We start from the raw sequence: 25,869 nt of genomic DNA on the forward strand, positions 1-25,869 counted from the left end.
GAGAAGCACTGCTGTCCAGGAAAAGACCACTCCCATCAGACTATAAATGCTTTTTAGTAAGTTCAGTGTGATCACTCAGAACAACTATGTGTCAGTTTGCCCTGACCCCTCTCTCAACAACATGCCAGCAAATATCCCCCCGCATCTCTTCACTGTATGGATGGAGAGGTCAAGGTTTTACTTTAATCTGATACCTCTAAGTAGCTCCATGGGTAGGATAGTCCACGGATGTCTCTAGTCATACTGTATTTTTAAAACTATAGCCCTCTGAGAAGCTTATAAATAGCTCTTGCTCTCCCCCTTCTCACAGGAAACTAGAAAAGGCTCCCTGCTGTACGTGACTCTCCTCTTTTGTGCGGCTAAAACGTTCATTCACCAATAACAGCAGCTCTTTAACCAATTCCCAGCCAATCGTGCGTCCCCACCGAGGAAAACACCCAGTTCCTGTGGTGTATTATGCAAAAGGCGGAGACACCGAGGAGCCAGGGACCAATAGGAGTGCTGCTCATGAATAATGTGTGGGCGGAGACTCCGAGCTCACCAACCCAGCCTCCTTCCTGCATCGCAGGCCATGAGCGTCCCGTCCCTCCGCACGACCCGAGCGCACCGGGCCAATGTGAATCGCTGACATTTAACCAACGCCGCCGCCCCCTTCTCCTCACTCTGCGCTGTTATTCTTTTATGGACGGACTGCGACAGCTGCCAATGCGTGCTTCATCTTCGTGAAGTTGGGACAAAACTGAAGGGTAAGTGAACATCTTTATTTCAGCCTGCGCGGTGACAATAGATTACATCCTATCCGTGCGCGCATCGGTTCAGGACGCGCGGTCTGTGTTTTTCCGCAGCTGTGTTGCAGTAGGTGCTTCATGTCACGTTCGCCCCGAAACTCACGATAGACACGCACACAGGCGTGTTGTTGCTCCCTGAGGTCTGAAGACGTGCCTGTCTCGGGACATTGTGCCCTTTACTCAGCAATGTGGACCTGCTGAGCAGTAACCACTTTATCCATTAAAAAGGACGTCAGCAAGGTCACGATGGTGATGATGATGGTGATGATGGTTTACAATGAAATCCTAATGAGGCAGATAGGAACCCCTTCATAGAGCCTGAGGGAATCCCATGTGGATTCCCAGAGAAAGTTTAATTCAGCAGTAAGGTGTTTACGCTCAGGATCGGTGTAAAGCATGGTGATGGTGGAGTGAGGACCTTTCATATCTCGCTATAAAAACACAATCAGAGTAGAATCTTCGAGGGGCTACATCCAAAAAATAAAAAGGCAAATTTATGCAAAGGTTAAGTGTTTGGTTTGTCATCAACTTGAAGGCTTCTTCGTCTGTGAGTCCCTGGGGTCAGCCTTGTGTTCAGTGTTATCAGTAGCAGCTCAGCGCAAACACGCTGGAATTTGAGTATCATCTTCTTCCTTACAGTTTAAAAAAAAAAAAAGATCAAAGCCCAGACAGGACGTTGTCTGCATGCCTGAACATCAGCTGATTGCATTTTACAGTAGCTCATCATCAGCAACATTTACTACAGGATCAAGTTTATACCTGATCGGTGTCCTTATCTGTGCATCTGTTCTCATGCCACTCCCCACTTTGTGCCAGAAGTTTCATCAGATCTACAAGCAGGAACAGAACACGCGGTTTTGTACTCAAAGAAGAGGAATGACCTTTAAATGTCCAGTACTAATGAGAAGACAGGTGCAGGAGTGCTTGGAAATAAAATGTTCTGGCAAAGTGATGGGCATTTCTGTGCACGTGTGTGTGAACAAGAAGCACTATGGTCCTATTAGATGGTGACCCAAGGAAAACCTGAAGATAGATTACTGTTACTCAACACTTCAGTGCGTTTGTTTGACCAGGCGCTTGGTTCCTGTGAGAGCAGCTGCAGGTTTATCTTATATCAGGGAAAGAGGTGAAATGTGTGGAAATGCGACTTGTGAAAAGAATTGAGATACGTTGAGTTTGGATTCCAGTTGTGTAATGTCGTAAGAATGATGCAACAGGGCATGTTGTTCAATGAAAGCGTAAACGTTTCATACAGCTAACTGAGGAAATGTTGGTTAAGAGGAAGTTGCTCATTAAAGCCGCTTGAGGTTAACCTGGTGATGCATAAAGATTAAGGGCAGCTTTTGTTTATGATTTAGACAACGTATTAAAAGACTTGAGATGCTTTTATCGAAGATGAGGGGTTTAAAATCAGTGTGTGACAGAAATAAACAAACTGGCAACGTGTATCCAAGTACATGTGAACTGCTTGGAAATAACTGCAGCACATGACAGTTACGTTTTGTGTCTGTGTCTGTGTGTGTGTGTGTGTGTGTGGTCGTAAGGTGTCCCCGTCTCAGCAGAGTGTGTTCTATATTTACCCAGCATGCCGCTGGCTCGAAGCCTGTCTGTCACGTCCTTGTCAGGACTGGAGGAATGGGACGAGGAGTTTGATTTGGAGGATGCCATCCTTTTTGAAATAGCCTGGGAGGTTGCTAACAAAGGCAAGTGTTTGGTGCTTTTAAAGATAATTTAAAAAAAAAAAAATGCCAAATGAAAATGTAGTTCTTGTTAAATCACATTATATCTTTCTATGTGTGAAGTTGGAGGCATCTACACCGTCATCCAGACCAAAGCCCGTCTGACCTCAGAGGAATGGGGGGAGAACTATTTCCTGGTGGGTCCCTATGTGGAGAGCAACGTGCGCACTCAGGTGGAGCTGATCGAGCCCACAAACCCTGCGCTCAAGCGGACCATTGACAAGATGAACTCCAGTGGGTGTAAGGTACTACCATATGTAAACTAAAACGCACACACACACACCCTCACACAGACACAGACACTGAGTTAAATTTATACGATCCACTGAAGGGCAGTCATCCTAACAACTCGTGGCTGAGGTACTAATAGTTTATTTGTGTATGCGTGCAGTGAATGTGCGCTCTAACGCCCAATTAGAGCTCATCTTTAGCTCGTCTTTTACATCTGACACACTCCCACTCTGCTCCGCCTTCTGTCCTTGACCACAACTCAAAACCCAGTGACATTTCCCCGCAAAGGTTAAAAGTTGTATCGATGTCTCTCTGTCTCTCTCTTTCACACAAATGCGCTCCAGAAATAGATGACGGAGTGCGATACTTCTAAAGCTTTGTGCTGTGTCATTCTGGGTGTAATGTGGAGTTGTGGGAAAAGGTTAGGACTGGTAGCGGTACCCTTTTAAAGGGGTTAGTGCAGCCAGGTCAGTAAAGCCTGTATGGTTTACTTTCAGACACAAATGGTAAGACAATAAGAGAGCAAAGGCAGGCTGCAGCAACACTGAATTTGCATGTTTCATATTATGTTACTAGTTCCTTCCCTCTCCTCTGCTCTTTGTTTCTGTGTGCACGTGGTTTAACAGCAGAGGCATGCGAAGATAACATTACTTATGTTACCTTGCTAATAAGGGTGTCCCAGCAACACTCAGTGTGTCTGAAAAGTTGTTTGTAATGATAGTGTTGTTTAGTTTTAGCCAGTGCATTACAGGTATCATCCCAGGACCTTCTCATTTTCAAACAAAACGTCTAAGGTTTTATGTATCAGAACATAATAAAAATCAGTTGATTCTTACGAAATACTGAAATGATTTATATACAACCTGATGAACCACAGTGCACGACATATTCACTGTGCCGTTGTTATTTTGCAGAAGCAGTGTGGGGGGAAAGAGTACACCCTATGACTCAGTAGTTCGTAGAAACAGCAGCAGTAACTTTTAGTGATTGTTTTTTTTTTTTTTTTGTTTGTTTGACTCCGTCTCTGATCATGGTTGTGGAGGAATTTTGATCCACTCTTCTTTACACCGTTGCCTCAGTTCATTCAGCTCTTTGTCAATGTCCCACCAGAGCATTTCCATCATGTTCAGGTCTGGACTCTGACTGGGCCGTTACAATGCATTGATTCTTTTCTTTTTCAGCCACAAATTTCCTGCCGTCCTTGTGATCATTGTCCCGTTGCAGGACCCATTTTCTACCAACTTTAGTTATCGGATATATGAGCTCACATTTGACCCCTGAATACTTAGATATACACACAAGTTCATAGTGGACTTCATGACTGCAAGGTGCTCAAGTCCTGGGGTTGCAAATAAGCCCACATCATCAGTCCTCCACCGCTGAACAGTTTGACCTTGAGGTGAATTTGCTTGTCCACTCCTGGGAAGATTGAGGGATTGTTAACACACACTTGAATGTTTCAGACAAGCAAAACGTCTGCTTTTATAGAGCTGCTCACACTTACTTATCATTTGATTGATCAGTTTAATTAATTTAAAGTTATCCTCTTAATTCCCGTGCAAGTAGTAAGGATGTCTTTGTTTTTCATACACTTTCATGCAACCTTAGTTATTTAACAAATTTTTCAGACCTGCTAAAGACCGTAGTAGAAGTGGTAGTAGTGGAACCTGAATGAATGGGGCCCAGGGTTGCTTACAGATGCACAAGTGGTGTGGGGGCAGGGTGCCAGCAGTGATAAGGGTGAGGAGGGGAATAATTTGCCTGTTCATGGATCTGTGCAGCCTAAATAAGGTTGAAGGAATGTAAGAACCTCAAAGCATTTTAAGAGTTGAAGATGATGATTTGATTACCAGATGATGTGTTTTTAAAGGTTTACTAATTGCTGGGAGAAATTTTAGATCATTAGTTTTGTCATTCGTGTATTAAACTATTCCACTTTAGTTGCATTTTAAGTAACATCCATTGCAATTGTACCAACAAGACATATTCAATCCAGGTTATCTTCAATTGGAATACATTTTTGTAAAGACATAGATGTTATTACATTTTGTTAGAGAGAGAAGGACTAACCAATTATTATTTTTCCCCCTTCCACCCTTGTCTGTTTTCTTACAGGTCTACTTTGGCCGCTGGCTTATTGAAGGCAGTCCCTACGTTGTGCTCATTGATATCGCGTTCACCGCCTGGTCTTTAGACTCCTGGAAGAGCGAGCTGTGGGAGCTTTGTTCCATTGGTGTGCCGTGGTTTGACCGTGAGGCCAACGATGCGGTGCTGTTTGGTTTCCTGACCGCTTGGCTTCTGGGAGAGGTCAGCAGCTCAGTTTTAATACTACACAGCTGATGAGAACGGGCATAAAACATAAAGATGGATTATCTGTAGGTCCTTCAGCAGTTTAAAAGGCTCTTAAAGCAGCATATTAAACTAATCTGAACCCCTTTCTTTCCTTCCACATCACAGTTTGCAGCCCAGTGTGAGCAGCCTGCACACGTTGTGGCCCATTTCCATGAGTGGCTGGCAGGGCTGGGGCTGGTGTTGTGTAGACAGAGACAGCTTCCAGTGGCAACCATCTTCACCACACATGCTACACTCCTGGGGCGCTACCTGTGTGCTGGAAACGTGGACTTCTATAACAAACTAGCAGAGGTACGTACCTGCTTTTTATTAAGTATCAGTTCAAATAAACGCACAGGAAAGAATAAAAAGATGCCATCAAGCAGTTGTTGGCTTTGAATGTGTGATTTAGCATCAAATATTAACTATTTCAAAAAATAGCTGGCTACATTATAGATCTCTGTGGTCTGTCTGTGTTCAGTTCAATGTCGACAAGGAAGCGGGCGATCGACAAATCTACCATCGCTACTGTTTGGAGCGTGCAGCGGCACACTGTGCCCACGTCTTCACTACAGTGTCTCAAATTACTGCAATCGAGGCAGAACACCTGCTCAAGAGGAAACCAGGTGTGTAGCAGTGAATTGGTGTGTGTAAGACTGGCATCATGCCTTTTTGTCCCATGACAGCTGGGATAGTTTCCAGCTCCCCCTGCAATACTCTGAATATAGAAGTATGAATATATAAAATATATAATATAATGCTTTCAGTGTAGTATTATCTTTAATTAACCCTTAGAAAATCCTTAAAAATCATGACTCATTTTACCTTAAGAACAAAAAAGTAACAGCTTCCCAAAAACCACTTTAAAAGTATTACATAGTAATATTTTTTTCCACTTTAAATTACTCACTCTTTTAAAACTACTTCAGCCTGAACTATACATATCGACTCTTAATTATGCTTTGGGGATTTTTTTATCTACCTGGCTATCAAATCATCACTTTTTCTCTACTGCATGCTTATGCTTTGCCTCACGTGCTTCCACAGATATCGTGACTCCCAACGGGCTCAACGTGAAAAAGTTCTCAGCTATGCACGAGTTTCAAAACCTCCACGCTCAGAGCAAGAGTCGGATTCAGGAGTTTGTCAGGGGACACTTCTATGGGTTAGTCCGCACATCACAGCGTGTGTAAAGTGCTTAAAAGTTAATGAATTTAGCCAGAAAAGAGAAGTGACAAATCAAGTTGTGTATTTATGTTTTTTTAAATTGTATGTTGGTGACCATCAGACACCTCGACTTCAACCTGGACAAGTGTTTGTTCCTCTTCATCGCTGGGAGGTACGAATTCTCCAACAAAGGAGCCGACATCTTCTTGGAGGCTTTAGCCAGACTCAATTATCTACTGAGAGTACGTATGCGTGGCTGTGTTCACAGATGTGGAAGGAGAAAGGTCAATCCTAGGTGTTTTTTAAAAAGATAAAACAAAATCTAACTCCAGTTTCTGTATGGTCCATTAAAGGTCAACCACAGTGATGTGACAGTGATCGCATTCTTCATCATGCCAGCTCGGACGAACAACTTCAATGTGGAGACCTTGAAGGGCCAAGCAGTCAGGAAGCAGCTCTGGTGAGGTTCTTTACAGATGCTGTTATTCATTTAGAACTTAAGTGGAGTAATGGATTTGTATTTTTATTTTATTTTTTTGTCCCTGGCAGGGATACTGCTCAGACTGTGAAGGAGCGCTTTGGAAAGAAACTTTATGAGTCACTTCTGGTGTAAGTCGACCCCTTTTTAATCCTGCCTCTTAAAAACTATAAGATGTAAAAAGATAAGTATTAGACACCCAGCTTATTACAAGAAATATCTCCTAATAAACAGTCCCCAATAAAGGTGTCCATTAAACTTGGATATACCTGAATCTGTGAAAATATTGAAATCTTATTGGTTTTATTAAATTCAAACCTGCTAATTATTTGACTTTTTTGTCACTGCTTTGCTGTGAGTTTCATTTTAACATTAAGTCGAGCTTTTTCTTCAGTGGGCAGCTGCCAGATGTGTCGAAGATGCTGGACAAAGAGGATTTCACCATCATGAAGCGTGCCATCTTTGCCACTCAGAGGCAGTGCCAGCCTCCAATCTGCACTCACAACATGCTGGAGGACAGCAGCGACCCCATCCTCAACTGTGTTCGCCGCATCGGCCTTTTCAACAGCTCTGCTGACCGGGTCAAGGTAGGTCGGGTGACCGCTGGAAGATTCCCTGTCACCTTTCTGGGATTTAAGTTGTTAATTTATTTTAATTTATTTTTTTAGTTTGTGAGGTATCCTAATCACACCTAAAAGTATAAAGTGTTTATGTGAGCATGATTCAGTAATTTTATTTTTTCCTCAATCTGAACTACCCCTCATGCTGCTGGTTCTGGTAATGTGCCCTATCTGTCTGTAACACTGAATTTCTTCTTCATCTGTTAGATTATCTTCCATCCCGAGTTCCTTTCATCCACCTCTCCTCTTCTTCCAATGGATTACGAGGAATTTGTAAGAGGTTGCCACCTTGGCGTCTTTCCCTCTTACTATGAGCCCTGGGGCTACACACCTGGTATGACTCATTCATGCTGACAAGGTGCATCTATGTGTGTATTAATATAAAAGTACTAATTATTGTTTCCCTGATCATCAGCTGAGTGCACTGTCATGGGAATTCCATCAATCTCCACTAACCTGTCAGGTTTTGGCTGTTTCATGGAGGAACACATAGCAGACCCAACGGCATATGGTGCATCTTCATGTCTTATCTTCTAAATTCTACTGTTTTTCAAAAGAAATCATCTTTTTAAGATAATCAGGAAAAACTGCTGCTTTTTTTTTCACATCATGCATTTTTGCTTTGCAGGTATCTACATCCTGGACCGCAGGTGTCGGGGAGTGGACGAGTCATGTAACCAGCTCACTTCCTTCCTGTTCCAGTTCTGCAAGCAGAGCCGGCGCCAGCGGATCATCCAGAGGAACCGCACTGAGCGTCTGAGCGATCTCTTGGACTGGAGATACCTCGGCAGGGTAACGTTACAAATCCTGTTGCACATCTCTGGACCCCCTTGGCCTTCATTGTCTCTGTTGTTTTCCTTCTTGATCAGGGGTGTCAAACATAAGGCCCACGGTCCAGAATCGGCCCGCCAAAGGCTCCAGTTCAGCCCTTTTGGCAGGTTTGGAAGCTGTGAAGGGGGGCATAAATTTTTGAGCTTCTTCTGCTGTTAAAGTCATCCCCTGTGGCCATTCATACTACACCAAAGTAATTCAGTAATATATAAACAATTAAATGACAGAAGGAGAAAAAAAGGAACTATCTACTATAGAAATTTATGCTTTTTTTTTTTTTACATTTGGTTCACATTTAAAAAAAACAAAAAACAAAAAAAAACATAATTACTGAACAGTCTACACAATGAATGAACAGAACTTTTTCTGTGATTTTTACACATTTATATCTTACGGTTTAATCCAAAGAGATGCGCTGACAGGCTTTTCCTTATCATGAGATGTATTGTTGAAATTGCACTTCTTTCTTATATTAAAATGTCTCAGGTGTTAAATGTGTATTTAAAGTTCTTTAGACTGACAGACAGGAGAGTTTCACTCATCGGCCTTCTTAAGTTCAGTGGGCTGTGTGTTGCCCACCATGTAACATCAGTTTAAGTACAATCTAGAGCAAGGATCTCAAAGTTCTTTAGTTATTGAAAGAAACTCTGTCTTTGGAGTTTCTTGTGTATTTCTCACAGATAAAAACTTTACAACAGTTTTTTATTTATTTATTTTTTAATTCTCCTTCTTTTCTGCATCAGTATTATATAGCTGCCCGCCACATGGCCCTGGCTAAAGCCTTCCCTGACACCTTCATATATGAACCTCAGGAGGCATCCCAAGTAAGTTAACTTGTATTTTGGTTTTTTTTTTAATAGACACAGTATTTAAAACAAATGTGAATTATTTTTTTAAGCGTCCTCTTCCTGTTTGTTTTAAATACTTTCACTCCTGTCCTCAGACCGCCGGTTTCCGTTACCCCCGACCAGCCTCAGTGCCACCATCTCCAGCCCTGTCCCGCCACTCCTCCCCGCACCACAGCGAGGCTGAAGACAACGAGGATGACGAGCGCTACGACGAGGACCTGGAGGCCGAAAAGGACAAGGTGAACATCCGCCAGCCCTACACCCTGCCTATGAAAAACAAGTCCATTGCCATCATCGGAGCCAACGGGAACGGCGTCGAGGTGACGAGCGAGAAAAACTGAGACCGGCGCACTACTGCTAAACCTCACTAGTGAAACTCTTATCTGTGGTTCAAGTTGTCCGTGTACTCGCAAAACTTTGCAGACGACTGTGGCTGCGTGAACGCGTGTGACGAATTTAATATTGGCATGTTGTGACAAAATGCATTACTGTCAGTGTCTTCCCAACCTGTGCGTACCTCAGAATTTTTAAAAACAGTATCTGTCAGTTTGATATATTTTGGTATTGTTTCAGTTACACCAGCAGTGTGACCGGTGGTTTGCTTTGTGGAGTAAATGCAGCAACTTTAATTAAAAATAAAATGAGAAAAAAAAGGTTAAATGACAGGTCAACACAGAGGAAAACAAATCAGGATTGCTGGATTTTTGTAGAATACTAACAGTGAGTAACGTGGATCTAACAGAGGATTATTAATATTAACAGCAGACTGTGGAGTCGGATTTTATACTTGATTCAAACGTAGGTCGGGGCTGGGAGAACAGCTTATCTCTCCCTTTTTACCAGCTTACCATCTCTACAAGTTCAAAACAGGAAGCTTCCTGTGAAAAAGCCCACATAGCAATATTATGCATTAAGAGCCAGAAAGAGCATCTGTTCTTTTTGTTGTAGTTTTTCACTCGTGCCCCACCTGATGTGACAACCATGCAGTGCTTCACACTTGACTTTCTGCCTTGTTGTAGCATTTTTTTTTTTCCTTTTCTTTCTTTCACGCACCTTGTTTTTTGCATAACCTCTCAAAATGGAAACCAAATGAATCGCACACACTGATAATGCTGAAAATGCTCTCGTTCTGAGAATAGTGTCGGCTTGTGTGTGAGTGTGTTCTCATTTTCTTTCTATGCCTTACAGTATCACAGTGTGTCCACTGTACTCCTGCTGTGTGTGCGCGCGCTTGTGTGTGGAGATTATTCCTTGGTTCGCCTGTTTCAGCAAGTATTTATTTGTGAAATGAAAAGAGGTGAGACAGAGGGGAAATGGTACCGTGTCCTAAGATGGAAACTGTGTTTACAGGTAGAAGACCTGACAGAGAGAAAAGGCTGAAAAACAAGCTACTGTATGTCTTGAGTATTTGTTTTGGAAAAAAGGAAAACGGTTTTGCCAGGCGTATACTGTCACTATCACTCCATGTAAGAGTTTAATAATAATAATTAATAATTTCTTACAATCTTGCACCAGATAAACATATAATAAAATTGAAATATCTGTATACACCTGTTTGGTGTTTTATAAACAATAACGGGCTCTTCTTTTATTGTGTTTGTGCAGTTTATTGGAACAAATATATCCAAAGATTTGCTTCTTTGTAACATACTGATCTTATCTACACAGCATCTCCTTCATAAATCATTCAGATCAGCTGAAATGTTGCAGTCAATCCTCTTCTTCTGTTGTAGGTAATCCTCCATAGTGCTCGGCTGTTTCAGCACAGGTAAACTCTGCCCCCGTGACCTTTGCAAACTGGGAAAAACAAGAACGTAATGGTTTAAATCTGAGTCTTCACATGAAAAACATACTGATACACACCGTACTCCACACTCAAAGAGGACCTATTATGCTGTCGCACTTAATATAATCCCCATTTATCTTATGTTTGGCCTTGGTGCAGCTCCCAAGTTCATGAAGTGAGAGAAACTTCCTTTAAGGCTATCTGTGAGCCAGTTTTCTTTCTTTCTTTCCCCCTCGTAAACGAAAGCTTTGAGCAGCAGGTGTCATCAAGGGTTTGAAATCTTTTATTATCATGGTGCGTGTGCTGGAGATGACTATATTAAATATATGTGCATTTACTAGCGCCATAAAAAACAATAGAAAAAATTGTAAAACTGAATACTTAGTTTTATAGTTTTATACTTTAATATGAGCACTCACCATTGTAATAGTGTGTGTGTGTGTGTGTGTGTGTGTGTGTGTGTGTGTGTGTGTGTGTGTGTGTATATATATATGGAAAAAATGTATGAAACACTTAAACCACGCATAAGATATTGATATGAGTCATTGAGTGAGAGCGAAATGATTCAACAACGGTCACCAGAAACCAGCCATTAATCATTTGGGGGCTGAATTTAAAATTACAACAAAAAAATGAAATCGCAAGTCGAATCACCGCTTTCATCATCCAGGAACCGCCTGCACGCTCTGGACTCATGAGGTCAGGCGTTGTCCTGCACCACGAGGAAGACAAGGCCCACTGCACCAGGTCTAAAAATGGCTCTGAGCATTTCATCCCTGTTTATAACAACTTTAAGGAGTTCACATGAGATACAAATAAGGGAAAGCATAATTGGTCCATAAGTGCTGTGCGGTGTTTATGTTGGCATGATAGATACCTTAAAAGGGTCCCACAGAGTGCTTTACATCAGAATTACTGAGAAAGTGTTTGGCAGTCATTTAGGACTTACTGAGTAAACTATTCCAGAAAGAGCTGTAAGTTGCGCTGCCAGTAACAGCCCCGAGTTTAGCTGGATTCCTCCTCACTGTGTGTACTGAGAAACCATCAGGCCCAGTCACCTCTACTTCCACCACATGGTAGTCTCTTAACCTGCGGCGTGAAGGTATATGAAGCTGGAAGATGCAGGCAGGATGTAAAAGGTTTCAAGAAAACAATCCGATTTTTAGAAGCACTCACGCTGTATCTGATACAATCTCTCCCTGGACACCAGTGAAGCCGAGTGTCCCTGCTGCCACTGCTGCTGCCGCCATGGTGTTCACATTGTTAGGAGCGAGTGGGCACAACTCTGCAACGGAGCCTCTGAACAAAACACGCCTGCCTTCTCCCTCCGTCCAGTCAGTGAGGAGGTCTCCTGTCAGCCGAAAGCAGGAGGGATGCTTGGACATTCTGATGAACAAAGCCTGAAAATAAACCATGAAAGGAAAAAGCAACATTAAATCACTTATATGTTCATTTCCACGGTTTTAAACACTGTGGACTATCCTTGTTTTACCTTTAATTTCCCACTGTCATTCAGCCTCTGGATGTCCTGGCCTCCCCATAATGCACCACTGGGGACGTAGAGAGTCCTGCCATACTTCTGAGCAGCCTGACGCAACTTCTGGTTCAGATCAGGATCAGCGAGAGCAGATGGAGAGCCCACCTAGAGGAGGGGAAAAAACAAAAAACAAAGGTGCAAAACAAACGATGAAGCGTCATTGACTTCTCAAGTGTTTATGGGTCAGGATGACCGTCTGTGGACACTGAATTTTGAACCTGTTATTGAATTTAAATCTTCAGAGCAAACGCTGTCAAACCTAATGCCCGTGTACATGTGAGATTCTTCAAATGTTAATGTGGAGATATATTTAAAATGTGATTTGCAGAATGCTTCATAGTCACAGGTACAGCTGGAGATACCATGTCCTTGGTCTTTTATGCATTTAAAACCAGTCTGTGACTGAGACGTGTTAATTGGAAAGTATCAAAAACAGATGAGGGTGAAGTAGGACTTTGCTGGGGTTAATCCTGAGGCATATGAAAGACTATTATCTCCAAAAAAGTGGACATTGAAGTATAAAAATGAATTTGCTAAGTAAACACTTTGCACATATTCACCAAAATTAGTCAAAAAAGATTGGAAATATGCTGCCTGGTCAAATGAGGCTTGATTTCTGCTGTGACGTTTAGATGTTAGGGTCAGAATTCGGTGTAAACAACATGAAAGGATGGATCCATTCTGCCTTGTATCAATGGTTCAGCCTGATAATGATTTAATGGTGTGAAATTATAAAAATGACAGACTTAAGACATTTAAATCAAACTGTATCAGTCAATTAAAATAAAATCAATCAAGTACTATAAATAAAATATAACATTGAAAGAATCTGTCAAAAAAAAACAAAGAAATGTACTAGCTGTTTCACTGAAATAGCAAAATCAGAAGTAGCTCACCATGAAATGAGACTGAGACAGAAACTGGAGCCCAAATTCTTTAACTATCTGAGGATGGCACACTTCAATAATCACATCGCATTGCCTGCAAAACACACAATGATTATTCCTCAAAGTTCAGAAGAGAAATTCCAGAAGACAAATACAGCACATGTTTATAGCGGTCCTGAGTTAATACATAAAAACACGTGTGCACAGAACAATCATGCTGTGTGCACGTGGGTTTTTAATGCTTATGCACGTGTTTGCACCTTTCTGCAAAGGACGATAGATCCCCGAGTATGAGTTCAGAGGGGACTAAACCACTGAGCTTGCCAGAATTCCTGTTCCAGACAAAACCCAGAGTCAAACCGAGGGCAGGTCCATCTTTATGGATCCTCTCCACTAGGTACTGACCTAAATTGCACACACATACACACACATGCACATGCTGTCAGGAAATAATATACAGCAATTTAAAGAGTGTTTGCCTGGGATTTAAAAGAGGAGTTCAGACCTAGATGTCCAAATCCTACAACTCCAATCCTTAAAGAGGAAGAATCGGTGGCCATATCTGTACAAAGGAAGCAAACAAAGCAGAGTGCAGTTGCAAAGCAAACCAATACACACGCACACATATACATGTCTATATTGACCTTAAGCCCTACCTGATATCTCTCAACCCCTTCTTGTACAGTTACTGCATTTATTACTCTATACACCCAGTAAACTTACACCCCCTCCAGCGGTGTCCCCCACCTTGAATTTCAATAACCAGCCCAGAGCTGCAAGAACTGTGTTCAAGCAAAGCACAAAGTTTGACTCAGAGTAGCCTGTAGTTAATCATTGTTGCAGGTCTGTGAAATTATTACACGCAGGGCTCCTCCTCCTTCCGCTTGAACTTAAATCTCAGCTTCAGACACATTATGTGCAAAAATGTAATTGTCTGAAATTTTTAAAACAAAATCCAATCAAGACAAGCACTGAACATTATTCAACATACAAAGCATGTTATTCTTCTTCTATGTTAGAATGTGTTTCATACTTTCTTTAAACACAAACAAAAGAAATGTGTCATATTCATCAGTATTTCATAATTTATGAGTAAACGAGCCTTTTCCTTTACTTTAAATGTGAAGCGCTGGAAACTGGATGGAACCTTGGCGTAGCGTGTTTTTCATAACCATCCACATTTCTTGGAATAGTTGCCACAAAAAAAAAAAAAAAAGTATTGCTATAACAAATTTACAGCTGTGTATCAAAGAATCCAATCCTTTCCTGTAAAATGAACTTTTTTTTTTTACACATTTGTTTTATGAAACATTGAGACATAAAAAGTCTCAACAACAACAATCATCAGGTTTAGTCAGTTTCCCAATATTAAAGTTTACATTTCACAGTGATTACACCTGCACAGTTCAACTTTGCTCCTTCCGTGCTGATGTCACCAGCGTAATCCTGCTGGTGAGGTCAAGGGTGAGCAATTTGACCAGCAGAACTCAAAACAGGGAGCGCATTGATTATCAGAGCGCAATCAGACAGTGAGGATCGGTCTAAAGTTCATCGACATGAAACGCAGGCAGATTGAAAGACACGGCAGAGGTTCAAGGCAAGGGGTACAGGAGCTGAGGATCGTTGGAGCTGAGGATCGCTGGCAAACAAGACAGTGAAGACAGAAGAAACAAAGGAGTCAGGACACTTTTATCCTTCTGTGACCTCTGCCCACAGCAGTGCTGTTTGAGAGAAGATGGACATCCTTGAGACTCACGCCTATCACAGGCGGCAGAGGAGAAATAAGGTACAGTTTACCTCTATTTACAGCCAATATTTCTTTATTTCTAGCAGCACTTTGCTTGGTGAAACCAGATGGAAAGGAGATGTTTAAAATCATAACTTAAATCTACTTCTGTACAAAAACTTGATGCATCTCTCCCTTTTCTTTCTCTTCGTCCCTTTCTGTCAGTCCTGTGCTCTCTTTTTGTCTCTCTTGCCTTTCTTTTTGTCTGCAGCTCTGTACTTCTACCTTTGGACTCCTGATTCGCCCCCGTCCATCATGTCTGCAGGTGTCAAATCTGCACCAGTACTTCTATTGGCTGCAGCGGTGCTGAGCTGGAATGGAGGTCAGAGTGTCCTAGGTGTGGTGGGAGGACTGGTCTTCTCTGCTGTTGGTGACTGCTGCCTGGTGTGGCCTGAGCTTTTTCTGCACGGTAAGTGCTGTTGGTGCATGAGTTCAATAGAAATTGGAGCATTTCTTTCTTTTATGAAATCTCTATTGCTTGCACATGCCTCATTATTGTAAGAGCTATTTGTAATAGTTACTTTGAGAGAGTAAATGTAACACTCCAGGATTCACAAACTGCAAATCACATGCCCATTGTGTCTTCAATATCTGTTTCAGGAATGGGTGCATTTGCTGTGGCTCATCTGCTGTACTCAGTTTCCTTCCTGTCCAGTCGTTACACAAAGAACTCCTCTTCCTGCTGGAGCCGTTTTCTCTATCTGATCCTGTTTATGGTTGGAGGAGGTTACTACACATATCTATTTTCATTTCTGCAGAAGGACCCGAACTCTGAAGTGCTAACTCCAGCTGTTGGAGTCTACTTTGTCTTAATTACTCTCATGGGTGTATTAGCAGTTAGAACTGGCAACATACCAACACTTTTGGGAAGTCTGAGCTTCATGGTATCTGACGTAACGCTGTCTCTGCAAGTTTTTAAGGTGGTGGAACCAATGCAGCACGGTACTACTGTTGTAATGGTGACCTATTATCTGGCACAGTTTCTAATCGCTGTGGGTGACATGCAAGCAGTAGAGGACACGGATGACTTTTCAAAATGGAAGAGGTCCTAACCAGTATCCCTGTGGTACTCCAAAAACTTGTCATACATTACGAGCTCTCCATTTCCATAAATATTTGCTGTAAGCGGTGATTTTTTTTTTTTTTAAAGGAAATGCATTTAATTTGCAATGTTCTAAAAATGAAAGAATTTATTTCCAAATGAAATGGAAAAAACATTCAGTAAACTTCAGTTTATAATATTTATATTCTGTGATTTAATGATCAAAATATTTTCTTTGACATCCATGTTTACATGTAGATTGTGCATATGGTGGCATGATGTGAACTGCTCATACTGTATGTTTATACACGCAATCCCATGTTTTATTAACAGTAATAAATATTATGTCAACAACTGGGAGTTTTGTTTCAAGAAATATTGAAAAGAGTCAGGAAATGAAAAACTAAACCATGATAAAATAAAACAGACTTAACTAAATTCAGCATTTGTGTTCTGGCAATTAAAATAGAGTACTATACATACTACCTTCAATGGAGATGCTTGGGTTGACAGTTAAGATATTAAGAATAGCAAATATTGGACTGAAATAGTTGTTTTATACATTACAATATACAGTACAATTATTTACACAGTGAAATCCAGGTACTGGATTACATGCAACTGTCGTAACAGACCAAACAAACAAACAAACAAACAAAAAAAACATGTCCCAGCTCATGAATTTTCTGTTATCTTTTCATACTGATGCCAAAACATGTCAGGGTAAAAAAAACCAAAACAACAAAAAGCAAACAAAGAAAAAAAGAAAATCAACGATCCATCCCAGTGTCATCTGGCTGCTGCCCGGAGAAACACATAACCCTGAGTCGCTCACAGAAATCAAGTTCTTCCTGTTGGAAACAAACATGTGACTTCAAGAGGCAGAAATGGAAGATTCAGCTTTCTTATTTTTATTTTTTAAACAAATTCAGTTATATATCTCTTCATTGTTTACAACTAGTTAGCATTTAACCACAATCACCTCTAGTTTTACATGGAAAAGACACATTTCATGACAGAAATGAAATTTTGTAGCATAACCACAACATTTCTATCCAGTTTTACGATCTGATTCTCAAACACATGAATTACCTGACTTTCTTCTTTGCCTTGGAGCTCTTTGGATCTCTGTCGGAGTAATTCTTCCAGGCCCAGAGCAGGATTCCTGCAGTCTTTGAGCCCTTGTGGAAAGTCTTCCACCAGACTACACCACCATCAGAAACAAGGACGGGTACAGTTACTAATACAATCCATGAAATAATGTCAGATTTTCAGTATCATAATGAATGTTTCTTACCAGCAAAGGGCACCAAGCACATGTTCATGGACGGGTGAATGCGGTGTACGGAGAACTGATACCAGCTGCTGTACCATACCCATGGCGACAAGTGTGTCTGTGGGGGAAATAATCAGGAATATACTTGAGTTTATGTACATCAAGCCATATTTTAAGAAAAGCTTGTAAACCTTTAGATAGATGTTTAAAGAGTAAACCAATTAAAAATCCAAAGTAAAAGATCTGATGTGGTTCTTCTTGTTATGGTCTACTATGTATGTGTAGTTAAGAATAAAATAGTTTTTCCATGTTTTCCCCGGACAAAGGTAGCAAGCTCAGTGAGAAACACACATACTGCAAAGATAAAACTAAAAGGGAGAAAGTATAAAAGTTTTAACACAAGATTTAATTGTTAAAAAATCTTTTTAAAAACTATTTATGTTATTTTACCCTTTAACTGCAGAACTTGCCATATTGGCGACTAATCATGGATGAAGAGCAAAGCTGTTCACAAACTTAAATAAAATATCTTCATTTTCCACAGAAAAGGTGGCTCTATAAGCTGTTAGAGACATTAATAAACCATGTTGTGTCTTAATAAAAGGCTACAAAGTGTTGTATTGTCAAAGTAAACCTACTAGTACTGGTGCAGGTTTACAGCACTATCCTGTCTGAATGTCCTTCCCATCCATACCTTTCTGTTCGGGATGTGACGTCAGGAGATTGAGCAACAGGAAAGCTGACTTGGTTCTGAGCTTCTCGTTCTCCGACTGCATGCCTCGCATCAGCACGGAGAATCCATCGTGGGACAGGAAGGCCTGGAGACCTGCCTCCTGCTCTCGAACCAGACCTATGATTACGACAGGACACAGTTTTGTTGAGGTGAGGTAAACATAGGTAAACATTTGGGAGGCTGGCCACTAAAAATAGCTGTTGAATAGCCTGTCCATCTAAAACATCAACTATGGGAACCAACTGTTGACCTCACTAAAATTCTCAGACTGTGACACGGACAATCCGAGGTTCTGGATCATGTATGTAAAATGACTGATGTGCAGCAATTTGTTGCAGACTTGTTGTCATGAAGTTCAATTTTGAAGCAAAACAGACGTGTGTGTTATGGCTCTACTCACATGAGACAGCGTAAAGAGCTTTCACCCTGACGGTGGGGTTCGGGTCTGAATCTGTCAGCTGCAGCAGCTTCGGCAGCGCCCCGATGCTAAGCAAGTGGAACTGCAGCTGTGGCATGTTCTGGGCACAGGAGGCAATGAGCTGGGCAGCACGCCACCTCAACCCACTTTGGGCATGATTAAGATACTGGGAGACGCACAACTCCAGCCCACCAAGGGTCATCAGGTCTGCAGAGGACAAGATGCGGTGAGCGTACAGTGAACACATGCTGTCTTTAGCGTGGCCTCTGCTCTAATACCATTTATTACCTCTGGCATTGTCCAGATTCTCACACAGCTCGGACAGCATCTCAAAGGCCGTTTCCCGCTCATCGTCCTCATCATCGTCTTCCCTCTCTTCCTCTCCACCCCTCTCCCTTTCACTTCCTTCTTTGCACAGAACAGCCAAGCACTGCTTCATCTGCTCCACTTCATCCATCTGCCCTTTGCACAATTCTGTAAGAGCTTCTCTCAGCCATGTTTTCCTCTGGAAGAAAGAAAAAAAAGAGCGTGAAGCAGTTTGTCATGCTGAATTCAAATTCTCTGATGTGATACCTCCAAACACGCATTAACAAAAAAAAAATAAAGGATGAGGACATCAGTGTCTTACTCAAACACATGAGATTTCAAGTGATGTGCAACTATATATTACTGTACAAAAGTCTTGAGTCAGCCCTCATTTCTTTATATTTGACTTCCAAGAAACCAGACTTTCTTTGAATTTTTAAGCAATAGTTGAGCAATAACTCTCCAGGATTTCCAAAGATCTTTCAAAGCTTTTCTTTCAACATTGGCTTCTTTATTAAAAAACTGATTTTCAGTCCAGTCCTTGTACCTGACCATTTTTAGAAGAATGTTTCTTTGTTTGTCTGCTGAGCCACTTAACATTCAAGCACAAACAAGGCATCAAACTTAAGAGATGATGCCACTGCTGTGTCTTCACAAAACAGAGAACTTAACATAAAACAATTTAACACTGTATCTTTAAACATTGTTACAATTTCTTTAGTTGAATTTTTTTTTAATTTCAAAGACAGAACCGTTTGAAACAGTGTTTTAGAACCAACACGGTCATTCCCAGAGAGCTGCATGGTGTGCAACGTTTCCCGAATTTGAGGAAACTGCAGAAAGGGAGGACACAAGAAGAAGAAGGAGTAGCACGCCTGAAAAACTAACTACAGCAAATTAACAGTATACATAGCACTATAGTTTTAAGATATCGAGCCCCTAAGTAGTATCAGTTATTGGCTGACACCTGAATAAAAACATTTGTGATGGATCAAGCTAAGAATTTAACTCTGAAAAGAGAACATCATTGATGGCATTGGTATTTATTTACTTATCAAATTTAAAAGTTCATGGTGGGATGTTTTACAAAGTGGAGCAACACATCTTACCAAATGCTCCTGTATAAACAAAAGTATTTATTATTGTTGTTGTTATCATTTTTGGACCCACTCTACTACGTTATTATTACTATATTATTGTAGGATCTACTGCATAATATAAACCGCCTTGAGGTGACTGTGGTTGTGATTTGGCGCTATATAAATAAAACTGAATTGAATTGAATATCCCCATGCAAATGAGGGTTTTATTTGACTAGTTGCTCATTCTACTTATTTAAGCCTCAGTTTTGTTAAAGCCACATTATGAGGCTAAGCTACAAGAGTTACACTGCAGTGGTCCTGGTGTGAGCTACAAAGTCTACAAAGGTTATCTGGCCTGATCCTGCTTAGGGAACAAGTATTTACCTCTTCTGACATGGGTTCAGGAGGGGCAGGACCCTCTGCAGCGGATCCAGCCTCCACTGCGAGCTGAAGGACCCCTTGGAGGTTCTGGGGATATCTCCTGGTCTGCCTATCTTCTGACATGGTGTTAACAGCTACAGGGTAAAGTGGAGAAAAGAAAGAAAAATCAACAAGACAACTAAAGGAAGATTTCAAAATAACCTCAAGTTAATTTAAGTGTACTAGCAGTGGTACCAGGTAAAGCCCCACAGTTTATATCACCAGGATCATACTTTACTATAAACATACAGCTCTGCTAATAATACAAAACCTGCTGCTAGCCTCATATAACTACGGTTATCGTTGCCCACTTACCTTTAAACCGACCCCAAAACAACGTAAAGTTAACAGACGAAGTTTCTCTCTGAGCTCAGATACAGCTCTCCCCCTCTATAAACACAGAAACGTGAAAGCGCTGGAACGTTCTAGCTAGCTCTTCATCTCACGAGTGGCAAGGGGGGCGCCATGTTTGACCGTAAAAAGTAAACCAAATGGGCAAGCAAAGTAATTTTTGGATACTCTTTACTCTCAAATCAAAGTCATTTTAGACTTTCCATTTTTTGCTTTAAAGTCAGCCTCTCAAAATTATAATGGTGAAAATCTGACTGACAGTATTACCTCAATATTTAAAAATTCATAGACGCAAATGTTCCTATACTAGTATAGTTACGGTAATCCAGTAACGCTGGTACGCACAATTTACAAAGAGAATTAATTACATCAAAATAAATATATGCAAATCCCAGAAGAAACGTGTCAGAAGAAACTATGAAAGGCATATCGATTGCGATATGTTTGGTATTATTTATGTATCTGTTATAAAATACACACACCTTAATAATGAATGTAAAAAATAATATTTACCTTTTAGATATCAGCAAACATATTATTAACAAACATTAAGTTCAGGCTACTTGGGATTGCTCTCTTATTTTTGTCATAATAGCTACATAACAGATACTTTCTTGTTTTTATGGGTTTTAGTCTTTTGCTTAGTCTAATGTAATCATTTATAATAGTAGTATTAGTAGTAGTTACGTTAATAGTTACTGTTTTGAACATTTTACGCACCAACTTAAACATGCGCATGTGCATGTACGTAAAAGAACGACATCATTGGGGCTGGGAGATTATTTTCTTGAATTCCGATCGCCTTTGGTTTGTCTAACCAGCAAAGATGGCGGCGCTTGTGGGGCTGCGTGCGTGTTTGTCCGGTAAATATTGTTTAATTCATTTAAACTATGTCACTCTGTTTGCATTTCTGACAGTTAATTGATTTACACCACCTTTATTGATTTATACATAATATCAAACACTGTTCGGACATTTAGAAGTACAAGAATATGAAAAATAAAATGTGATGCTGTGTCTTCCGACAGCAGAGCAAGGTCACGTTACCAGTGACGGTTAGCTAACAATAAGACTAACCGAGGATGAAGAATGATTACTAAAATCAGCACCTGGTAACCAGACACGAAGGGAAACATACTGTTGATATAGGTAGTCTTTAAAGAGAGGTGAAGCCGTCCTTTTTGGTTCTAAAGGCATCAAAATGGATTAATGTTAGCTGCAGCTGTTAGCATGATATAACCTGCCTGGTTTATGCAAAACTCTTTTTTATTAGCGCTGTGTCTGGCACAGAAGCTTCACGGCCAGTGCGAGTGCAAAACATCCGGAGCTGTGCAGCCAATGCTGACTGAGATTTTCAGGAAAAATGTGTATGGCCGTCAGTGCTAATCTCATTTATGTGAGGGCACGCCTGCACTGATTGAAAGGAAAATGAAGGCATGAATAGCCAAATGTTCAGTGACACAGAATTAATACGCATTTCCGAATTTTAAAAAGGTAAATAGTTTAAATATGTTTGGCAATGTTTTAATTATTGTGTTGTGGCACCAAGTAGTCACTCTTTATGTAAGTTTGTCCAACTTTTTGATTCCCTTTTCTCAGCCCTTCAGCTTTCTTCACCAAGCCTCCTGCACAGCTCCTTCAAATTGGTAAGTAGTTGCACAAACAGCATGCTGCACGCTGTGAAGCATTGATTTTTTGCAGTGGTTAAATTATTGGGTTCTTCTTTGTCACTCAGTGTGCTGTGCCTCTGAGCCGGCGAACCTTCGCTGCGGAGGCGAAGAAGACGTACAGCAGAGACAAGCCCCACGTAAACATTGGGACGATTGGCCACGTCGATCATGGCAAAACCACCCTGACGGCAGCCATCACAAAAGGTAGACCCACTCAAGCTGCTGCTGTCACACCGGTCTGGACACAGTCTCGTGTTAATGTGTGTAATAACTTTGTTTAGTCTACAGTGAATTTGTTTCACTCAATTCAATCCTCCCCAGTGCTCGCTGATGCTGGTGGGGCCCGCTACAAGAAGTATGAGGACATTGACAATGCCCCAGAGGAGAAAGCCAGAGGAATTACCATCAACGCCTCACATGTAGAATACACCACAGCCAACAGACATTATGCTCACACAGACTGCCCTGGACACGCTGACTATGTCAAGGTATTCCTTTTTTTTTTTTTTTTTTTTTTTCTTCTTCTTTAACCTGGATGCAGCCTGATGTTACCAGGATGTAATCCCACCTGTTTGTTTGATGTTATAAGAAATGCATCTGCTTTTCTTTTTCAGAACATGATCACAGGCACAGCTCAGATGGATGGCTGCATTCTGGTGGTGGCAGCCACTGACGGCCAGATGCCTCAGACACGTGAGCACCTGCTGTTGGCCCGGCAGATCGGCGTAGAGCACGTGGTGGTTTTCATAAACAAGGCGGACGCTGTAGAGGACAAGGAGATGCTGGAGCTGGTGGAGATCGAGATCCGTGAGCTGCTCACAGAGTTTGGCTACGATGGCGAGAACACACCCGTTGTGATTGGCTCTGCACTCTGTGCTCTGGAGGTGAGGAGAAACGCTTTGTACTTGCAAAACAGTTGCAGCTCTGTCAGTCAGTGAAGTTTTCAGAGTAATTTAATCTTGACATCCAGAAGTCAAAATTTTAGGTTATCTGAAATATTCAGGTTCTGAGAAAATTTGAATTTTCAAGCTGTCAAGTCAAAATTTTGAGGTAACCTCAGGCAAGTTTGTATTTCCTCAGTGGTGGAGAACAAGTTTCAAGCTAGAATGTGATGTGTTTTAATTATAATTTTTTCCCCCTCTATTTCAGAACAGAGCTCCTGAGCTGGGCGTGAATGCAGTGATGAAACTGCTGGAGATTGTGGACTCTTACGTTCCTCTGCCCAAAAGAGAGCTGGAAAAGCCTTTCCTTCTGCCCATCGAAGGGGTTTATTCAATCCCAGGTAGGAGAAAACACTATCTGATATTGTCAGTCTGAAGCTAATTGGGTAGGAATAATGGTGATTTCTCTTCATTTCCATTGGTTGCATTATGTAAAGTGGTAGGCAAATGGAAAGAAAATGATAAACTTTTTAAACCAGGATGCAGAGCTCAAAATATCCAAACATCCAAATCAAGATTCACTCTTTTAAGAAATAAGGCTGAATTTTTAACCATCATTGGGTCCGTTACTTCCTCAGGCTGTCTTCATGCACAACAATTATAAAAAAGTACAAAAAAAAAGCAAAGTACAAATAAAGATTTAAAGAAATATATACAAGAAATTAATATGCAAACAGTGAAATGAGTCAAAAGGACCTGAGCTTTAAAATCTGGGTATCAACTTTGCCATAGAGATCGATGCTCCAGTGATGTATTGTGCAGTTTTGTCACATGTTGCAGAGCTTTGCTGTACTGAACAGTGCAGCTCCCAGCAAAGCTACAAAGAAACATTTGTACGGTGTTTTTGTTTTTCATATCCCACCAATGACGTCTTCAAAGTTAATTTTGTCATAATGCAGTCACAGCTTTGGAGCATCAGTAGCACAACTCATTAGTGATTTTACCAATTAGCAGTAAGAAGATTGCAGATCTCTGACTCTTTCGCTCTCAGTTCAGAAACAGTGTCGTGTACTTTGAGTCTGAAGGTTCCCGCTTGTGTTGCAGGTAGGGGTACGGTTGTGACGGGCACTCTGGAGAGGGGCGTCATCAAGAAAGGAGACGACTGTGAGTTTGTGGGCCACAACCGCAGCTTCAAGTCTGTAGTGACAGGTGAGAAACCTCCTATGGTGTTAACATATGAAATCATAGATAAAACATGATGGCTTGCAAATGAAATGAGAGTCCCGGGAAAAGAGGAATAATAAAGGAACACACCTTGTTTGCAAACATTAAATATAAGCTAAATTAAATTAACTTTTTTGGTGATTGTTTTAAATGTATTTTGAAGTGTGCATCCCCTTCATTTGTCTTCCAGCTTAGTTAATTTTTGTTTTTATTTTTCTTGTTTGCAGGTATTGAGATGTTCCACAAGTCTCTGGACCGGGCAGAGGCAGGAGATAACCTGGGCGCTCTGGTCCGAGGCCTGAAGAGAGAGGACGTGAGGAGAGGGATGGTGATGTGCAAGCCAGGGTGCATCATGCCTCACCAGAAAGTCAGAGCTCAGGTGTGAGAGCCACAGAGTTTGACTTCAGAGGGTTTTAATTATTTAAATTGGGGCAGTGTGACACTCAGTGGACAGATCAGGAATAGCAGCACCTTTTATTGAGATTTAAAAAAAAATATTGATGAGTTTTCTACAGTTATCACACGTTTATAAGCAGTAGTACGTGGTTATATATAACTGGAACTCTGCTGTGTGTGTCTGTGTGTGCTCTGTGTTACAGGTCTATGTACTGAGTAAGGAGGAGGGAGGCAGACACAAGCCGTTTGTCACCAACTTCATGCCCGTCATGTTTTCTCTCACCTGGGACATGGCCTGCAGGGTCACTTTACCTGCTGACAAGGTGTGTGTCTGTGTGTGTGTAGTTGTAATAGCTGTATGTCATATGAGGACATCTTAAACATCTTAAGTGTTGTTTGAAGCGTTCAGTGGTGATTAAAGCTGGTGTTGCCTCTCATTTATCTGCTTTCTGCATTTATAAACATTGATTTCAGAGGAAAATGATGGTTTTCTTGCTCTTTTTACTTTCCTTTAGGAAATGGTGATGCCAGGTGAGGACACCTCATTGACGCTCACTCTCCGCCAGCCGATGGTTCTGGAGAAAGGCCAGAGGTTCACTCTGAGAGATGGAAACAGGACCATCGGCACCGGGCTGGTCACAGAGATTATGACCACTACAGATGAAGACCAGTGCAACTGGGGCTGAGGAGGGCCTCTGCAGAGGGCTGGGCTCGTGGATGGAGTGGGTTGAGGGTGTGTCAGGCAGGAGGTTGAATGTGTGGCTGTCTGTGTCTGGTCAGATCGAATAATTATAGAAATACAAATGAACAATACATAAACACACGCAGATGAGCAGGATTCAGGAGAGGACTCGCAAAAACGCATGGCTCTGTTGTGCAGGTCCGCCCGACTGAAACGCCTGTGATGTTCCACTGTCAGTCAACATTATGTCATTTATGTAATAAAATGTATTTAATAATAAAACCGCCTCCTTTGTTTTGTGCTACTTGCTTGTGTATTCACGTGCTTATTAAAACAACACAGATGCTGCAGAGAAGATT

General features: G+C 41.3%; 5 protein-coding genes across 7 annotated transcripts; 3 read left to right on the plus strand and 2 right to left on the minus strand.

Moving 5' to 3' along the window:
• Positions 1-583: 583 nt before the first annotated feature.
• gys1 (glycogen synthase 1 (muscle)) lies at positions 584-10,609 on the plus strand. 2 transcript variants are annotated; one of them, XM_031732662.2, is made up of 16 exons: positions 584-746; positions 2,333-2,491; positions 2,591-2,772; positions 4,874-5,065; positions 5,216-5,401; positions 5,571-5,715; positions 6,137-6,254; positions 6,378-6,498; positions 6,610-6,716; positions 6,806-6,865; positions 7,129-7,321; positions 7,562-7,688; positions 7,770-7,865; positions 7,983-8,146; positions 8,929-9,009; positions 9,129-10,609. In XM_031732662.2, the coding sequence occupies exons 2-16, from the start codon at positions 2,374-2,376 to the stop codon at positions 9,372-9,374; spliced, it is 2,136 nt and encodes a 711-aa protein (XP_031588522.1). In that variant the 5' UTR covers positions 584-746; positions 2,333-2,373; the 3' UTR covers positions 9,375-10,609. The 2 variants fall into 2 exon arrangements, with proteins under 2 accessions (XP_031588522.1, XP_031588523.1); XM_031732663.2 differs by having other exon boundaries at positions 2,373-2,491.
• A 10-nt stretch (positions 10,610-10,619) lies between these two features.
• aspdh (aspartate dehydrogenase domain containing) lies at positions 10,620-14,038 on the minus strand. 2 transcript variants are annotated; one of them, XM_039611368.1, is made up of 8 exons: positions 13,967-14,038; positions 13,749-13,805; positions 13,504-13,648; positions 13,253-13,337; positions 12,312-12,461; positions 11,996-12,219; positions 11,769-11,908; positions 10,620-10,830 (listed from the first exon to the last, which is right to left on the minus strand). In XM_039611368.1, the coding sequence occupies exons 2-8, from the start codon at positions 13,801-13,803 to the stop codon at positions 10,793-10,795; spliced, it is 837 nt and encodes a 278-aa protein (XP_039467302.1). In that variant the 5' UTR covers positions 13,804-13,805; positions 13,967-14,038; the 3' UTR covers positions 10,620-10,792. The 2 variants fall into 2 exon arrangements, with proteins under 2 accessions (XP_039467302.1, XP_031588521.1); XM_031732661.2 differs by having other exon boundaries at positions 13,900-14,038.
• A 700-nt stretch (positions 14,039-14,738) lies between these two features.
• Positions 14,739-16,425, plus strand: tmem86b (transmembrane protein 86B). Its single transcript, XM_031732694.2, has 3 exons — positions 14,739-15,029; positions 15,195-15,438; positions 15,630-16,425. The coding sequence occupies exons 1-3, from the start codon at positions 14,979-14,981 to the stop codon at positions 16,079-16,081; spliced, it is 747 nt and encodes a 248-aa protein (XP_031588554.1). The 5' UTR covers positions 14,739-14,978; the 3' UTR covers positions 16,082-16,425.
• On the minus strand, positions 16,266-20,978 carry hspbp1 (HSPA (heat shock 70kDa) binding protein, cytoplasmic cochaperone 1). The gene is made up of 8 exons (XM_031732682.2): positions 20,622-20,978; positions 20,271-20,401; positions 18,787-19,003; positions 18,481-18,705; positions 18,042-18,197; positions 17,369-17,465; positions 17,164-17,275; positions 16,266-16,922 (listed from the first exon to the last, which is right to left on the minus strand). Exons 2-8 carry the CDS (start codon positions 20,388-20,390, stop codon positions 16,842-16,844), a joined length of 1,008 nt encoding a protein of 335 aa, XP_031588542.1. The 5' UTR covers positions 20,391-20,401; positions 20,622-20,978; the 3' UTR covers positions 16,266-16,841.
• Positions 20,979-21,430: 452 nt separating this feature from the next.
• On the plus strand, positions 21,431-25,814 carry tufm (Tu translation elongation factor, mitochondrial). Its single transcript, XM_031732659.2, has 10 exons — positions 21,431-21,520; positions 22,257-22,303; positions 22,393-22,531; positions 22,649-22,815; positions 22,942-23,211; positions 23,477-23,609; positions 24,313-24,417; positions 24,660-24,811; positions 25,032-25,151; positions 25,344-25,814. Exons 1-10 carry the CDS (start codon positions 21,484-21,486, stop codon positions 25,512-25,514), a joined length of 1,341 nt encoding a protein of 446 aa, XP_031588519.1. The 5' UTR covers positions 21,431-21,483; the 3' UTR covers positions 25,515-25,814.
• Positions 25,815-25,869: the final 55 nt, after the last annotated feature.

This window comes from Oreochromis aureus, linkage group 4 (assembly GCF_013358895.1).
Source record: "Oreochromis aureus strain Israel breed Guangdong linkage group 4, ZZ_aureus, whole genome shotgun sequence".
Lineage (NCBI taxonomy): Eukaryota > Metazoa > Chordata > Actinopteri > Cichliformes > Cichlidae > Oreochromis > Oreochromis aureus.

Excerpts from the sequence above, each read along its gene's own strand:
- hspbp1 (XM_031732682.2), bottom strand. The coding sequence starts at position 20,390 with ATGTCAGAAGATAGGCAGACCAGGAGATATCCCCAGAACCTCCAAGGG. Across the intron at positions 17,276-17,368 it reads GTGCTTGGTGCCCTTTGCTG|TCTGGTGGAAGACTTTCCAC; the intron begins GTAAGAAACATT and ends ATGGTGGTGTAG. Across the intron at positions 16,923-17,163 it reads AAGGCAAAGAAGAAAGTCAG|GAAGAACTTGATTTCTGTGA; the intron begins GTAATTCATGTG and ends TGTTTCCAACAG.
- tmem86b (XM_031732694.2), top strand. The coding sequence starts at position 14,979 with ATGGACATCCTTGAGACTCACGCCTATCACAGGCGGCAGAGGAGAAAT. Across the intron at positions 15,030-15,194 it reads GGCGGCAGAGGAGAAATAAG|TCCTGTGCTCTCTTTTTGTC; the intron begins GTACAGTTTACC and ends CCTTTCTGTCAG. Across the intron at positions 15,439-15,629 it reads GCCTGAGCTTTTTCTGCACG|GAATGGGTGCATTTGCTGTG; the intron begins GTAAGTGCTGTT and ends TATCTGTTTCAG.
- aspdh (XM_039611368.1), bottom strand. The coding sequence starts at position 13,803 with ATGGCCACCGATTCTTCCTCTTTAAGGATTGGAGTTGTAGGATTTGGA. Across the intron at positions 12,462-13,252 it reads TGTCTCAGTCTCATTTCATG|GTGGGCTCTCCATCTGCTCT; the intron begins GTGAGCTACTTC and ends CCCCTCCTCTAG. Across the intron at positions 12,220-12,311 it reads ATGACAGTGGGAAATTAAAG|GCTTTGTTCATCAGAATGTC; the intron begins GTAAAACAAGGA and ends GTTTATTTTCAG.
- gys1 (XM_031732662.2), top strand. The coding sequence starts at position 2,374 with ATGCCGCTGGCTCGAAGCCTGTCTGTCACGTCCTTGTCAGGACTGGAG. Across the intron at positions 7,322-7,561 it reads GCTCTGCTGACCGGGTCAAG|ATTATCTTCCATCCCGAGTT; the intron begins GTAGGTCGGGTG and ends TTCATCTGTTAG. Across the intron at positions 8,147-8,928 it reads ACTGGAGATACCTCGGCAGG|TATTATATAGCTGCCCGCCA; the intron begins GTAACGTTACAA and ends TTTCTGCATCAG.
- tufm (XM_031732659.2), top strand. The coding sequence starts at position 21,484 with ATGGCGGCGCTTGTGGGGCTGCGTGCGTGTTTGTCCG. Across the intron at positions 22,532-22,648 it reads GACGGCAGCCATCACAAAAG|TGCTCGCTGATGCTGGTGGG; the intron begins GTAGACCCACTC and ends AATCCTCCCCAG. Across the intron at positions 25,152-25,343 it reads TCACTTTACCTGCTGACAAG|GAAATGGTGATGCCAGGTGA; the intron begins GTGTGTGTCTGT and ends ACTTTCCTTTAG.